The following is a 17,036-nucleotide window of genomic DNA, read 5'->3' as shown; positions in this document are numbered from 1 at the left end:
TGGACCACTTGTAAAAGATGCTGAGGCAGGTGAAAAGGGAATTACAATAGTCATACAATACAATATAATATAAAAGCATGAATTAACATTTCCAGCTCCGCTTGAGACACAATGGGCCCAAGCTTTGCAGTGTTTCTCGGCTGGAAAAAACAAGAGCAAATCAGACACTTGACATGTTGGTCCAGAGTCAGGGCCTGGTCCATAGTGACACCTACATTTCTGGAAAAGACCCAAGACCATCCCTTAGCTTAGGGACAACACAAGGAGGGGCAGAAATAAGGATTTCAGTTTTTTCCGTATTTAGCTGTAAGAAATTATCAGTCATCCAGTTTTTTTATAGTGTTTGGGCAGTTATTTACAACTGACAGTTTATCTATATTTTGAGGTTTAAATGAGACATATAATTGAACATCATCAGTGTAGCAGTGATAGGAGATACCTTTAAAGTACCTTATTATCTGTCCAAGGGGAAACATATACAAGATAAACAGAATAGGACCAAGGACTGAACCTTGGGGCACACCACAATACAGAGTTTCAGATGAGGAGGCAAAGCTGCCAACAGAAACTGCAAACCTCCTAGAGAGGTAGGAGGACTACCACTGCAGGGCTGACTGCTCAAGGCTATCAACCAAGATACAGTGGTTCACAGTATCAAAAGCTGCACTGAGATCCAACACCGAACATTCTCCTGCGGCACCACACATCAAGAAATCATTAGACACTCGCAGAAGAGCTGTTTCTGTTGAGTGCATATGGCGGAAGCAGAAACTGAAATGTATCAAAGATATTATGTTCATCTATTGCATTTGTGAGCTGCTTAGCAACCGCTTTTTCTAAAATCTTGGCTACAGAGGCAAAGCAAGGAGATGGGCCTGTAATTTAGGGTTAGAGATGGATCAAGATTAGATTTTTGAGAAGTGGTTGAATAATAGCTTGTTTGAATTGAACAGGGACATGGCCAGGTAACAGAGGGTTGTTGATTATGGAGAGCACAGCAGGACCAATAGAGCCAATTACATTTTTAAACAGAGATGTTGTTAAGATGTCAAGGGGGCAAGAGGAGGTTTTCATACGGTTTACCAAGTGAGTAAGATCTTGGAGTGTTATTGGAGAAAACCTCTCCAGGATTGTAGGATGAGAGGAGCACAAGATAGGGTGGGAAGGTGAGGGGAAAATGTTCGACCTGATGTCATTTATCTTGCCCACAAAGAAAGAAAGATATATGTTATGTTAAAAAATCGGAACAGCAGGTGATGCAAGAGTAACAATATTACTAATAGTGTCAGATAAAACTCTAGGATTGCTCCAAATGTTAAATATAAGATTAGAGAAGTAAGTAGCTCTGGCATCCTTTACCACATTATTGAAAGACATTAAAAGTTCTTTTAAATAAAGATAGTGGACATATAGTCGGGTGATATTCCATAGGCACTCCACTCTCCTACAGTCTCTCTTTAGAGAGTGAATGTTGGCATTTATCCAAGGGGAGCACTTGATCAAAGGAGCTGATCTAGTTTTAATAAGGGCCACTATATCCAATGCTGAAAGGCAGTGTTCATTAAAAGAGTGCACCAAGTAGTCAACACCACTGTGCATCAGAGATAAAATGGAAAGTGCAGAAAACTTTGCAGCAAAAAGCTGGTTAAGGATGCAAGAGCTAATTATACGGCAGCAAAGTAAGGAAGCCAGTTTAAACGACAAATCAAATATAATACAGTTGTGATCAGTAATAAAAAAGATCTTCAGAAAACAAAGAATCAATATTCAATGATGATAATGAAGAGGATGTCAGTAAAAACCTGAGATAGCTGTAGCATGTCTTGAGGATACAGGAAGGGATGTTGTCTGGGCCAGCAGTTTAACAAGCCTTAACCCTTTTTATTAGTTTTACTCACATTAGCCTCTGTCACCTGTAGATCGACTTCACTGTCACTGGGTCCATGTTGTGAGCTTCAAAGTGGGCATAAAAGTTGTTAAGCTCGTCCGGGAGAGAGGCAGAGGTGCTGGTTGCCACACTGGGCTTAGATTTGCAGCCCATAATCTCCTGCAGCTCCCCTCCACATGCGCCATGAGTCACAGCCACTGTAGTCATTTTCCAGTTTCAGTTCAGTTCAGTTTTCTTTTAGTAGTCACCATAGGTCATACCTGGATTTTTTTGTAGCATTCCTTGTCCCCCAGTACTCCATACTGGGATACAGTTATGACTGTTGGATTCATATAGGAAACGTGATGTTATGCAGTATTTGTAATTATTACATGCAGTTTAAACAAACCCATAATCACATAACATTATTGGATTAGCTAACATCACGAATCAGTTGTTGAAATACTTCTAGCCAGGGAAGCATGCACCCAGAGTTTCCCACATATGTATGAGAAGCAATTCACAAAACGATTCAGCCACACAGAGGAGTTTATTGACATCATACTACATAAGAGTATTGAAGCCCTCAGCATCCATCTCTCTGCTGCTATTTGAGGCCATCAACCTGTGAAATTGCTTGGTGGAACTTTAAGAATAACTATAACGCCGTTATTGAGTGTTATCTTATAGAGACCCATCCTATTTTTCTCTAGATTTCACAACACCATTGCAGAGTTGGTGACTGCAATAGTCAGGATAGGCAGACAAATAGGGAAGAGGGAAGAGGGAGATGCAGACTGAAAAAGGGGAGAGAGAGATTTGTGGAGAGAGGGGAGATTCATGCAGAGCCTTTTAATTTAGTGCCTTTCATCTTCAGCCTGAATGACATGACGTGTGTATGTGCTCATGTGTATAGAAGTATGTGGAGTTTTTGGTAATACACAGCATGAGTCTGTGTCTCTGTCAGTGAAATATTTTCATGTATGTGGCTCTGTGATTCTACATGTGTGCATCTACAAATGCATGAATCACCATCGGCATGTGAGCTTTCAATTTTCAGGGTAATCAGCTTATGTCTACGGAGGGGAGCAGAGCACAGGAGGTGGATATTATTTGTGTGTGCGTGTGCGTGCCCATGTATTTTGCACGCGCATGTACTTTTTAGCGTCACATTTGATGTCGGCTCATGTCTCTGTGGAGCAGCAGAACCACAGGAGGTAAGAGCATGCTGAGAGGCTGAAGGCGGGGGACAGCAAAAGAGTCTTAGAGTTTTCTTCATCTTTTTCTCTCCCTCTCTTTGTTCATCTCTCCATCCCCCTCTCTCCTTTCCTCTCCGCCTCTCTTCAACTTAATCATCACTCTCCAGTACACGTGTGGAAAGGTCTATAAGAAGTGCGTGGAAATTAAAAGTCAAACAGGTGAAATGGAATAGAAGATTGTGTGTGTGTGTGTGTGTGTGTGTGTGTGCAAAACACACGCATTTACCTAAGCCTAGTTTGCTCTTACTCATTTGTCAAATGAAGGTGGAAATCGTTCAAAGGAATTAGAGGTCGAGAAAATGAAGTCTGCCTTAATCAGCCTTCTGTCTATCCGACTAATTTCAAAGTCTGTTAAATCACCTTTTCCTGATTTTTGGTGCAGGAAGCAAGATGGGTTGCAAACCTGTTTTCTTATTGGTCCCCATAAACACCATACTCTGGATGTAGTTGTGTGCAGGTTTATGTGTTTCATGGACATACAGTATTAATGCAAGTATTTCTATGGGAACATGGGACATGCCCCTTCTCACCTCTCAAAATCCCAGTTTTGTCCTCCCCACATATAGTGAATTCTTTGTAAACAGTATCATATTCAAGTTCAAGTTTATTGTTATTCAAACCATATATTTTACATATGTACCAGAATGAAAAGGCATTTCTCTGGAGCCTAAGTGCTAGAGAAATAAATAATAGTGCAAGGAGAAAAAAAAAAACTCAGGAGCACTGGATCTTTACCCCAAGTATCCTGTATGGTTAGGTTTAGGTAACAAAAGATTTAGGCTTGGGAAAGATTGTGGTTTTGGTTAAATGTTAAGAAACATGTTGAGTTTTGAACTTCAGGTCAGTGTGGACTATTGTAAAATATTTAACCAAGACTTTGATCTTAACCAAACCTTAACCAAGTGCTATGAGAGCTTAAAAACAACCATAAAAACTTGCTTTAGTTGCTACAAGCAAGGAACATGTGTTATAGTTGATATATGTAACTGCATATGGAGAAAAGGGCTTTCACAAAGTTTTTTTTTTCCTCTCCCGCTTAGGCCTGTGTATCATTGGCATAAAAGGGGCAGTCTCTCTCTCTCACTCTCTCTCTCTCTCTTTCATACTCACACCTCTGTACTATACACATCTGCAACAGAAGTCATTTTGTAATGAGGAACATTTTTGGCGGGTAAGGAAAAGGAGACATCAGATACTCTGTCAGAGATGGAAATGTGTCTGTGTGATCACTGTTTCCTCTGAGTGTAGTAGCCTGGAGAAACGCTGAAACTTAAGGAACTTGTCATTCTCAAGGAGAGGAGAACAAACTCCATGATCCCGACTAAAGTTAGAAATGAAGCCATAGGGAGATGTCAGAAATATTTCTGCATTAGGAGAGAGTGTCTATTTCTACTCTTTACTTCCTCTTTTGCTCGCCCTCCCTCTTGTTAGCTCTCTGTTTTCTAATTTTAACACTCTTTTCTCCTTCATTATCTACTTCTTGCCTATATCGTTTACTCTGCAGATTGGACATGCACAGTGTGTTGTTCTGAAATAAAACAGTGAGTGTCACCTGGTGAAATTAACAAACAAATATACTGTACACACACTTTACTCATAAACACACAGCCATCTTGCCTTGCTCATCTGAAATACAACGTATAAATGCTTGAATCATTTGTGGAGGAAGCATTTACTTTCAAACCCCTGTGACAAGCTGTCAGGGTTGGCACAAGTAAGCAGAGCCAGTCTTAGTGATCAGAGTGCTGAACAAACAATCAAGCAATTGATCTGCACCTGAGACTCAGTGGTCCTTTGTACAGTCATTAACAAATTAAGTCTGAATCACAATGGGAAATGCTTGAAATTGACAGTAGATGTAAATGTTGACATCACTAAGTACTAAGATTATATATATATATATATATATATTATGAGCAGCCCAATATTCCTAGAATTCTTGTTATACTGTTTTTCCATTGTTTTTGGAGTAGTTGCACCAAGCTCTGCTAGGAACACTTGAGTTGAGCTGGTACACTGCCAGTATTATTCCATTACACAGCATGGCAAGGTAAAGTAAGTTGAATGAATCTGTAGCACATGATTTATGTCCGGTGGCAAATTTCAGTGTCAGAGGAGGTCATGTAGCAAGGTGAAATGTAAGTATGTAGGGGTCATGGGAGTGAATGGGTGTGTAGCATGTATTTGTAATGACGGAGAAGGAGGATGTGTCATTTTAAGGATTTTAACAAGGTAATTGAACTTTTTTGTGGAAAAAACATATTAGACACAAATTATTATTCAGAGTAGAGTATTTCATCTTAAAACATGTCAAGATATCGTTAACCATATCTTAACAGTATCTAGTTTTAATGGTATGCCATTGAAAGACATCTGGGTTTTTTTTTTCAAAGAATCATCCTGTATCAATACTCTCTAGCTAAAGGTTGTGATTAAAGAAAGTAGATGTGAGACTCACGAAAAAATCTTTTTTGAATCTTTTATGAACAATGCCAGTGGTCTTAAACCACAACAAAGAGCTCCGCAAGCTCACCATCCATCAGGAAACAGAAAAAAAGATTAAGAACCAAGAAAGATAAGTGAACCTTTGATGAACTGTCGATGCACCACTACCATGATCGGAGATCCTAGGCTGGTAAAAGAGCAAAAACCTGTGGGGGAGAAACTTCAGTCAGAGGGATGAGTCACCAACGCTCAGCAAGGAGTCCTTAATTATAAAGAATTTGAGTATGAATTGAAACAAATGTCAAACAAATCATTTGTTTGACAGAAACTCGGCTTTCAAGATGCCAGATTCAACAAAAGAGGAATGGGAATGACACAAAGCTTTTTTTTTTATGAATACGACTGTTTGTAGTGACAGAACTTCAGTCTCTGAACTTATTTGTGACCTAAATGTTTACCATGATTGGCACAATCTGAGTTTGACAGTCCCATAGCTGGTGCAGCTTGTCTAAGCTGATGAAAAGGATAAGGCTTTTGTGGTGCTATTTTTGTGGAGTGAGATTTTTATATGCACCATAAGGAGGACAAGCATTTCAATTGTGATTTGACATTTTGACAACGTTATAATCCATAAGATTTGAATTATTCAGTGGTAACAGTGTGGATTAATACTACAGGTCCCAGGATTCTGGGGGCAGAAGAGGAACTGCTGTGTCAGTCAGATATGTTTGGTTTGCATTAGCAGGAACTTAATACAGCTCTGATACAACTGAGATAAAAGTACAAACAGTAACGCATCGTTTCCTGTGAAACCCTTGTAGGCAACCCAGCGCGGGAATGGTGGACTCCGCCACTAGCAATGAAAACTACTATACTACTACAGAATGTAAATATATTAAATGGTTATTGCTGGAAAAAGTGCCACCCATAAATAATATCAAAAACTGCCTTTGATTTCATGAAAATCTCAAAGATTATGACTTTAAGACTCATTTGTGTCCATTTGGAAACTGCAAAATATTCACTCAATCTTGATAGCTTGTTAGCTGAGAAGAGCCGTCTTCTTTGGTTATTTTTCTTTACTGAACCAGATTCATTCGACTTTAGATTACATCCCCTGTAATGGCATGTTGCCCACTCAGGGGGACAAGCCCCCCAGTTTGAGAACCACTGGATTTAGGCCAGTTGGACTGTTCTAGTCTGGGTCATTTTCTGTTGACAGTCTGAAGATAAAGAGTTTGTGATATTAAATGTTTATGATCTCCTGCTTTCCACTCCACTAAGTGCCAGTTTACTGTATATGGTTTAATTTTCTACAGCTGAAACTGAGTTAACAATTGTGTGCTGAGCATTAATATTAAAAGGAAACTTGGATTAAAACACCAACCATACTAAACAAGATGGTGTCCCTTGAGTAAGAGAGAATTAATTCATAAACCAGTTTATCCAGGATTTACTGAAAAATCTCATCAGCTCATCTGAGGGACACCTCGCTCTAAGTGCACTCACCTTCAACTCTTTCCGCTGTTGTTTACTTTCCTTTTTGCTTACAGAACATCATTTCATGATATCATCCAGATTTAGCCTTTTTTCTCACTTTCATTGCCCCTTCCAGGCAAATTACAACATCAGTGAGCAATGCAGACAGTTTAACAGATTTTTTAACAGATTTTGTTTTGGTGCTGGTAGGTGCAAGAATGTGTGTTCTTTTGAGATTGTCTTTCACCAGAATACCAATGCTTGCTTACCTGTGAACACATTTGTTGTCCATTGTCCTTCAGCCTTCAGTTTCAAAGACCAAAAAATACTCCATGCCTTTCTTGTGGAATTCAGTTTTGTGTAGGACATCTGGCCTCGTTGGCTTGAACTAGTCCTGTGGTCTATCTATGTGGTCTAACAATATCTGAATCAATATCCATGTTTGTGCTCCTTTTTGATTGTGATACAGTTTTGTCTCATTTGATGCACTTCAGAGCACTTCAAAAAAACGGGTAAAAATTGTCAATAAAATCCAGCTAATGGATGCTGTCCTTAGCTATGAGCCACTTACGCAGGGCTTGCATAAATGAGAGAAAGAAATGACTATAAGAATACATGGAGTGCACCATAGTCATATACACAACATTGAACGCCTACAACATGTTAGGAGATACAATGTATGGGATGTTAGTGGGAGGGTATAACTGGGAGGTACTCTTGGTTAAGAGCCTTGCTTCTTACTGATGAATACTCTGATTAAATTTCAGAGTTATTTATCTTTCCCGTGTCCTACAGCAGCCATCAATGGCCAGATCCCTTCTTGTATTTAGACAAAGTGCTCCTGTGGGGTGAAAGAAGGCGAGTGCTTCATGTAGAAGCAGAGTAGAAGGAGGAGGCAGAGACTGATGGGGTGAAGAGAAAAGAAAGGGAATGAGACAGAGAACAGCAGAATGTAGAAGGACAGGGAAATGATGTCTGAATGGTTTTCTGTTTATTCATGTCTTGCTTCTACTGTAGCTGTAGATGGTAAAAATAAGAAGGTATGCAGGGAAACAGTGAAAAGCTGGTGAGATGATTCTTAAAAAACAACGCCATAATCTTTTCATTGCACATTGTATTCTCATCTTATTATCAATATATGTGAGAAGCAGGTGCATCTCACCATGAAATTCAAAAACTGATGGACTCAAATAAAATAAACAAATTTTTGTTTTCTTGCAAGATTGGCACAGTGGTAAACATTGTGTATCTGACCTTTATGCTTTTGTGCAATTCAGAATTATCTTTCCATCCTATTATTCTACAGCATCTGCTATATACCAACCCCTCCTGTTTGCTTTTTGCACCTTCTTTCCCACACTTTTACCTTTTATGTCTCTTGTCTGTCTTCATGTTCGTCTCTGATGTGTCACCTCACACTTGACATCCTCCTCTTTTCTTGTCTCCTCCCACGGATTTTACCTCTCCTACCCTTTCCTTGTAATTTTCCTTTTCTTCTTGTCTTGTCTATTGTCCATCATGATCTCCTCTGTCTCTTCTGTTTTTGTCCAGCTCAGGTCTCTTGTCTTGCACTTTTACTTTGTTCTTCTGTCAAGTCTCCCATCCAGCTCCCTCTCATCAGCCACTTCTTCTATCATCTCTTATCTTGTCCTCTCAACTCACCCATGTTCTTACTCTTTCTTGTATTTAATATATTCCTTCTCTGCTTCTTCTCTCTCAGAGTGAGAACCTTCCCTAAGGATTCGGCCTTATTGGGCAGGGACACTGTTCGAGCCCTGATGTACTACGCTTTGAAGGTCTGGAGCGACATTGCACCGCTTAACTTCCACGAGGTGGCAGGAAGTGATGCAGACATTCAGATCGACTTCACTAAGGCCGACCACAATGATGGATATCCATTTGATGGACCAGGGGGCACCGTGGCGCACGCATTTTTCCCCGGCGAGAGGTTTACAGCTGGTGATACACACTTTGATGATGACGAAGCCTGGACCTTCAGGTCACCAGGTGAGGAAAGTTTCAATCTGCTTGTAAACCACAAGTCCCTGTGTGTTTGTCTAAATGTGTAACATCCATGTGGTGCCAGCAGCAGAGACTTACATAGATTTTATGATCCAGCTCTTTCTATATTCTTTAAAAGAGAATTTAATTTGCTTTTAATTAATGCATTACAGTCTAAGGCTATTTAGGTCTGTCTTAAAACAGGGGTGATCCTGGGTAATACTGTTGGAAGTACAGCCTTAATTGCTTTAGACCTTTGAGATTCAACTAATTGCCATGTTGTGTGCATGCTGACATCCTATAATTTCGATGAGATGTGTGCACAGTTTTTAAAGCAAAGTTCGTGTTGAGTTATGAAGAAATGATTAGTTGATTGATGAATTTGAAGATGTCATTGTGGCCTATTAGAACTTATGATTTATTTTGCATTTCAGTCACTATACAATTGATGGAAATTAACTATTGAAAAACATAATTGATAGATTAATCAGCAGTCATTAGTTGTAGCCCAGTTGTTGAGATTTAAATATATTTTTATGCACCACACATGAAGTTCCTTTAACCTCCAGTGCACTAAGTCAGGCATCCATTGTGGAGATCCCATTAACCCTGTTAAATAAATCAAAATTATCTGCATTGGTAACACTATCAAGATGGATTATTAACCTAAGCTAGATTCATTATTATCTCTACTGTATCATTATTAAGTCTGTCTTTATTATAGGCTGTGTTTGGCCCATTCCAGTGAAACACATTCACCCAGTGTGTTTTTGCTTTGAGCTGTGTGGGCTAATAGATTGGTTTATGCAGTGTTATCCTGAGTGATCTGGTCAAATTTCTTTCATCAAACAGTTTTCAAAGAGCCTGATTGCCCACTGAGGGAGATCTACGAGTTTGAAATGAGGACAGGATGACAGCGGCTCTAAATGGAATTCAATCAGCTCTGCTGATCAGAAATAGACAAGCTTATATTAGAATTATCCCTCATCCTTAGACAGCTCTGGAGAACACAACACAGTCCTCTGCTGTTTAGGCTCAGATAGTTACTCACTTACATTCACTGATTCATTCTTTCACTCTTTCATACTGTACATTCCGTCCCTCACAGTACAATATCTATCCTCACTGCAGTGTCATCATTCAACTGCCTCCTCTTCAGACTTCTGCTTTACTGTGTGTGTCCTCGTTTTCTTATGTGATTGTGAATTCCAGAGCCTTTGTTGGTTTTCTTCACTCTGGTGCAAAAAAAAACATATCAGTTGCAGTCCCTTCTTTTTGAAAGATGGATGGACATGATGAAAGAGGGAACAATGATAAGAAGAGAAGTAGTACAGGATATAGATATCTATATACATATAGAAACAACAAATGGACGACGACGACATACAATGTAAAAAAAAACAACCTATTATGAATAAGTTAGTGTAGCACAAAGCTAAAGAGCATATTGGCATGTGATATATATGATTTTGAACTGACACACAAATGAGCAAACGTGTTTTTACAGTAACGTATTAAAATTTCAGGTTATAGGTTTCACCTCATAGTATAGCGCCACAAAAGTATTTTACTATCATTTGAGTTCAGGTACAGGTAGGTGGAGACACTATAAGGTTAAGTATGCTTGAAAATTTCCTAAGGTTTGCACTGAGATGGACTCCTCCAGGCAAAAAGACCCATGGAAGACCAAAAATGACCTGGCACAGAGCTGTGACAGACAAGCTAGCCAAGATAAACCTGACTTGGGGGAGGGTTTAACATGGTGCCGAGGATGGAGGGAGCGCATTGTTGCTTTATCTCCTACAGGGGACGGAGAGGATTACATGTGCTTGAGATGAACTAATGTGAAATTTTGGCCAACTACATCTAAAAGCAAAAGTCTATACCTGTGAAAAGATCACACTCAAAGTTGGGGTGAAAAGCCTGTCCTCATAGCCTCTTCTTGGCTTCGTCACACTGCCTTCCTGATCTCTCTCCAAGAATTGTGTTTTGCGTGTCCCTGCACTCTTGACTAAAAATGAGGAAAACAGACACATTTGGTCATTTTCTCCTCAAAGGCATTCAGTTGTGTGAAAACATGAGAAAAGAGAGCTTGACATCCTGCCTACTTTGTCACCAGCACCCTTCTAGCTAATTGCTGAGTGAAGTGGTTGTGCATGACGAATCGTCAGCTTGGGAAAGCTACTGAAATTGTTTAACGTGGCCTCCATAATTCTGGCGTTGGAAAGCTGTGGAGAGAGGGGGTTTCAGGCATCATTAGACAATTAGACAAGCACTTAGTATGAAGCATACTGAAGCAGTAGGCAGTACTAAGGCCTTATTGCTGGTTCTTTTCACTAAATTCTCCCAAACTGAATCTTGTGAAGTGTTGTGAATTTAAAAAATGTAGCCCACATCCCTAGTCAGGTAAAATAAGTTGTGGTTTCTTGGAAGGAATTTGGACACTACGCTTGTTGTAAGACAACATGGACCTTTGTGGTGAACGTGTGTTTCGAGATGGTGTGTGGTTTTTAAAAAGCTGACTCTGTGGCAGAAAGCAGCAAATATTTTGTGGTGAAGCCAAAGGTTCAGTTTTAATCACAGATCCGTTATTGTGGGCTCATGTGCTCCATCCGTTGTTCCAGTGAAATATTGCTAAAGAAAAGAAGTCAACTTTTTTTATACTTGTGGGTAATAATGTCTGTATTTTGTCTTGGTTTCTATAGAATTGCAAATACCCAAGCAGTGCAAGAGTGATTGTTATTGCCATTCTGTATACCATGATTTGCTGAGAAGTCCCTGAAGCCTGGAGATGAAGGGGTGCCAAAAGTATGTGATATATGAGGATGCCATTACTCCTCTTCTGATTCCAAGTGAAGCCTTTTTCCTTCCAGGAGAAACATTGCATTGCACCCCTTGGCAGCCTATACCTATTTCTAACTAAACCTCTTTCTCACCTCATGCCCAGACATCCCAAATACAGTAATTCCTGGATGAAAGATGAATTTGTGACAAAACCTGACATGAATACCTTTTCTAAAGCTGGGAGCAAAACAGAGGGAGAAATCTGTAAGCAAGCAGCATGTAATGAAGCAGCTGCAGTGACAATATGAGTGATTTTGCCACACAGACACAGTGACAATAGGCCTATATACTGTGTGATTTACACGGTTATATCACACATAAACACTTAAAAGTTACCTCATTCTGAAAAAGTTGCCATTTATGGGCTATTCCCATCAGTTTGTATAATTCATATTTTGTGTCCATTGTTAAATTATAGTACTTTCTGTATTTCATTTTTTGAAAAATATTATCTCAAGGAATATGTATGGAAAATATAATCTTGCAATTGTGCTTTACTCAACTAGGTGCAAGTGTTAGGATCTCATTTGTTTACTGCATCAACTAAAAAGAGCTATTAGCTATATCCGGTGCAGTAAATGTACTGTGCATTGTTCTTGTTAAATAAACAATAATAATAATGGCATGACATACTGTTGATTACATATGCTCAAGGATGGATTTTTAGTTTATTACATTATTACTAATGTCAATCTGATTTTGAGTAAGGCTTTCTTTTAGGAAGTTCCAGTTCCACTTTGGCTCTCTATAATATGTGGAGCTCAGAACTGTTTCACCACTTAACCTTGTCATTTTGTGTGCACGCGGTTATTTGCTTGTCATGACACGTACGTTTGACAGGCAAACTTGTGAAGCGTCTCCACATTTTTACCCGAACACTTGAGTCCCTTGAACCTTTTAGCACTTTCTTGTTTGTTGCATTACTTTCTCATTGTTCCTGGTATTTCTTATGCACTTGTCTGCTTCCAGTTGTTTCTTACTTTAATAACTATTATTTTTTTAAAAAGAAAATTGATTTTGTTGAGCCATTGTCCACATGAGAGGTCTATGGAAAGATATAGTGCCCCACTGACTGCATGTTTCAGACTGAACTTCAGCCTGAGGCCTGAGGGATAGAGCTTACAGTGAGTGTGTGTGAGGCTGACTATCACAGCTGGTGAGTCTGTGATGGGGCCAGAACCTGCGTGGGTCTCCCTCCTTTGTTTTGCACTGTCAGGGCTGTGAACCATATGCTAAAGGACAGCAGCTCAATCTGCTCCAATTAGACCTCCCACCAGGCCGCAGCAGTGGCAGGGCAAGCAGATGACATCGTAGCCTGAGTGTGTGTGTGTGTGAATGTGTGTATGGGGCAATGGGGGGCCAGCAACAGCAGCTGCATAAATGTATGTCTGGTTAATGGCAGCAGGGCAGTAAAGGAGAAAGGGGTCAGATGTGTCTATATGACTGTAGTCTTTCTTTGTCATAGTAGTTGTTTTTTTCATCAGAGAGCTTTCCAAAAGACAGTTCTTCCCAGGTTCTAACAACCACTGAGCTAAAGTAAAGAATTGTATCAAAGATATTTGTACTGAAGCAGATAATCTAAGTAGTTTTTACAGTTTCAGTTCCAGTTTGTCATTCATTTATATACAAGTGAACTAAATGTAATTCCTCTCCGGAATCAAGCTACAAAAAAGCATAACACAAACAACACAATACAGACAAAACAGCAGACAATAACAAATAAGAAGTCCCTGAGACGTGTAAAAAGGGCAACTGCACATAATTAATATCACATTGTAAAACTATCTAAGTAAAACAGATTAATTTTTCAAGCCATAAATAATTCAGTCAGACTCAAGGGTGATGGCAGCTGTTGTGTTAGTACAGTGAAATGGCCTTCAATGTGGAAGAAAGTAAAAATATGGATGGATTCTGTGAATCATTATACCTTGTTAGACATTCCTGTTTTCAAGGATACTTCTTTCCTCCACTGTGGTAAATCCCCTCAAGGGTGAAATTCGCATCCAGTGCATCAAACCTTTTCATCTGTAAAGCAAGCACACAGACGGCTATTTTTAACTGTTAAATCTTCTGAAGAAAAAACTCATCTCAAATGTCTTTAGAAGGGTTTTACTTGACTAATCAGCTCCCTGAAGATACTCCTAGCCACAGACCAGGTAGATGTCTCTTCTCCTGTGATCTGGTTCTGAAGTTCAGCTAACCTTATGTTTTGTTTGGCTGTTGGCTGCTATAGACTGACGCACTGAGGAAAGTTAATTAAACAACTCTTCATTTCTTAAAGTCACACTCTGCCAGCCTCACCTCGCTGCTATCTCAAAACATCCTCCTCCAGCATCATCAGCTTGTCTCTAAGGCATTGTTTAGCTGATGTCAGTATCACTGTCTCTGCATGTTGTTCTGCTTGTAAGACAGCAGATGTTAAGCCCTGCCTGGCTTAGCTCTGCTCCCACAAAGGTATCAGATTCATAAATTGTTGTTCTTAGCAACTTTTTCAAAAGCATGCTAATCCCTTGAGAAGATGTAAACCTGGTAGGTCAGACCAGAAGGTAAAAAGTGAATGTTTGTGCTTCAGCAGATTGTAGAGCTCTGTAATCATCCTTAGAAAAAAATTAACCTTATCAGACAAATCCATAGCTGAGTAATTGCCTTTGCTAATTCCCTTCCCCCATCTCCCGGTGCATTGTTCTCAGCGGGACTCTGAATCTGGGTACACTAAGGCCATCTCCTAATGTGTATGATGATGCTGAATAGTGGAATATTAAGCACCACACTTAGCGGACCGGTTCATCCCTGCTGTGTGATTGATAGTTCTGGCATCCATTAGTCGCGACTCGCAAGAGGCAGAATCTCGGTGAGATCAAATAAGTGGAGGTCTGGAAGTGCTGTTTTTGCTTTGACAGGCAGTAGATTGCTTCTATTAATTATCAGTCCACCAGCAACCTGCTTCTGCATACTGATTACCCTGACTGAAACAAAAGCGTCATTAAATAGGTGAATTTTTCATGGCATTCAGCTCTCTCCTTGTGTGTTCTTGCATGTGGTGTGCATGCATGCATGCTTGCATACATGCATACTGTTTATGTCACTGTGAGGATTGGAACTCTGCTAGAGAGAAGAAACACTGATAAAGAATACAATGATAAGTGAAGTGGACAGTTTATGATTACTATATTATCGCACTATCTGACCATGGACAGGTTAGAAAAAGAAAAACAATTTCACTGACCTTCACTTCCGGCGCTGTGCGAGCGGCAGCCTGTTATTGCAGTTCTGGCCTCCTTTCTGTGTTTTTTAGTGTATTTTTGTGTTCTTTTCTACACTAATCTCCTTCGTCCATGTGCAACTATGGATGTGCAATTGGTGAGATTAGCGTTTTGCCTTTTGCTTATTTTTTGACTACTTACAACTGCATCGGGAGACCCATTCAACCGAGGCTCTATTGTCTACAACTGGGAACAACTGTTAGCGCTGTACCACACAAGGATACTCTCTGTGGAGAAACTGCAGAAACTGGAGAACCCTACGGAAATAAGGAGAAGGAAGAGGGGATGCAGAGCTGGAGCAAAGTGCAGAGAAAGGAAAAGACAGTAAAAACCAAGCCTACCATCTGTTATTATGGGGAACGTGAGATCTCTCCCAAATAAGATGGAGGAGCTAATGGTGCTGACAAGCCTACAGAGGGAGTATCAGGAGTGTAGCATCATGTGCTTCACAGAGATTTGGCTGAATGAACTCACTTCGGACTCATTAGTAACCCTGGGTAGTTTTCGACTCGTGAGAGTGGACAGGAGAGCAAGGGAGAGTGGTAAGAGGAAGGATTGGAGAATAGTGATGTTTGTGAATGGTAGATGATGCAACCCTGGGCACATCAGTGTTAAAGAACAACACTGCACGAGGGACATTGAGCTGCTAGCTGTTAGCATTCGGCCTTATTACCTGCCGAAGGAGTTCTCGCACATACACACTGTCGTATCACAGCTGAAGACTTTGCACCCACAGTCCCTCCTCCTCATCTCCGGAAACTTTAACTATGCTTCTATGTCTTCCTTCTATGTTTAATGCCACGCCAGGGAAAATATAACATTGGATCTACTGTATGCAAATCAAAGGGGTAAAGTGAAGCCAATGTAGAAGTGACTTAAACCTGCATTCTCTCTAATGGCCAGCAGGGGGCGACTTCACTGGCTCCAAAAAGAAGTCCGTTTGAATGGAAGTCTATGAGAAAATAACCCTACTTCTCACTTGATTTATTACCTCAACAGTTTCCTAATGAGTTTATGATCTCAATTGCTAGTCTCAAGTCTTCTTCAATACATCATGATGTTCATTTTGTAAATTATGGCCCCCGAGTAAAGTAGACTGTAAAGCAGGATATGCTTTAGGGCGTAGCTACATTGTGATTGACAAGTTGCTACCACAGCAACAACGTTGGTTAGGTAACGTAACCATGCCGTAACTTCGGATTCACAGAGTATAGGTGTAGGCGTTAATGTTATTCTTTCAGTGTATTTTCAGTTCATGAAAGTTAATTGTGACGTTTTGGTCAGGAGGAGCTGAGGGTCTGCTTTGAAACCACAGACTGGGAAGTGCTTTGTAGGCCACATGAGGAGGACATTGACAATTTGATTCTCTGTATTACAGACTATATAAACTTTTGTGTAGAGAACACTTCAAGCTTCAAGCGAAACTTTAGGATTTACATACAGTTGGCACGATCCAGGAGACCAGGAGCTTTGGAATGAAGGTGTTAAATGCAGATATAAGGTTCATCCTTGTATAAGTTCCCAGGCTGTCAAAGTTACTCAAGACTGTTGACTGCCATGTCCATAAATATGCTGGCCCTGTAGGCAAACTTCAGGGCATCCAGTAAGGGATGTGTGATGTTTTTGAGGTAGCCAAACATAATTATTTCAAAGCTCCTCTGAGTCCTGTGATCCCAGTTTTTTGAGGACTGAATAAATGGCAGACAGGAAGAGTTTAGAGGTCTAGTGAATGTAGCCCTTAATTCTTATCCTCAGCATCAGGCAATGAAAGCATTATTTTAATGAAGGGCTAGTTAATGACTCACTGGTGAAGCCAACAGAACAAAGATTCAACCCCAAAATAAAAATTAGAATTCAATTGTCTGTTACACAAAGTCC

General features: G+C 40.0%; 1 protein-coding gene across 1 annotated transcript in view; it reads left to right on the top strand.

The window, feature by feature from the left end:
• Positions 1–17,036, top strand: part of LOC122969064 (matrix metalloproteinase-17-like) — a 70,042-nt gene that overhangs the window by 36,771 nt on the left and 16,235 nt on the right. Inside the window, exon 4 of the mRNA XM_044334643.1 lies at positions 8,771–9,057. Within this exon, the coding sequence (XP_044190578.1) occupies positions 8,771–9,057 (287 nt within the window). The remainder of the gene's footprint in view (positions 1–8,770; positions 9,058–17,036) is intronic.

The sequence above is a fragment of the Thunnus albacares genome, chromosome 18 (genome assembly GCF_914725855.1).
Source record: "Thunnus albacares chromosome 18, fThuAlb1.1, whole genome shotgun sequence".
Classification (NCBI taxonomy): Eukaryota; Metazoa; Chordata; class Actinopteri; order Scombriformes; family Scombridae; genus Thunnus; species Thunnus albacares.
Note: the sequence above shows the minus strand (reverse complement) of the source record. Positions and strands in the feature narration are given on the sequence as shown.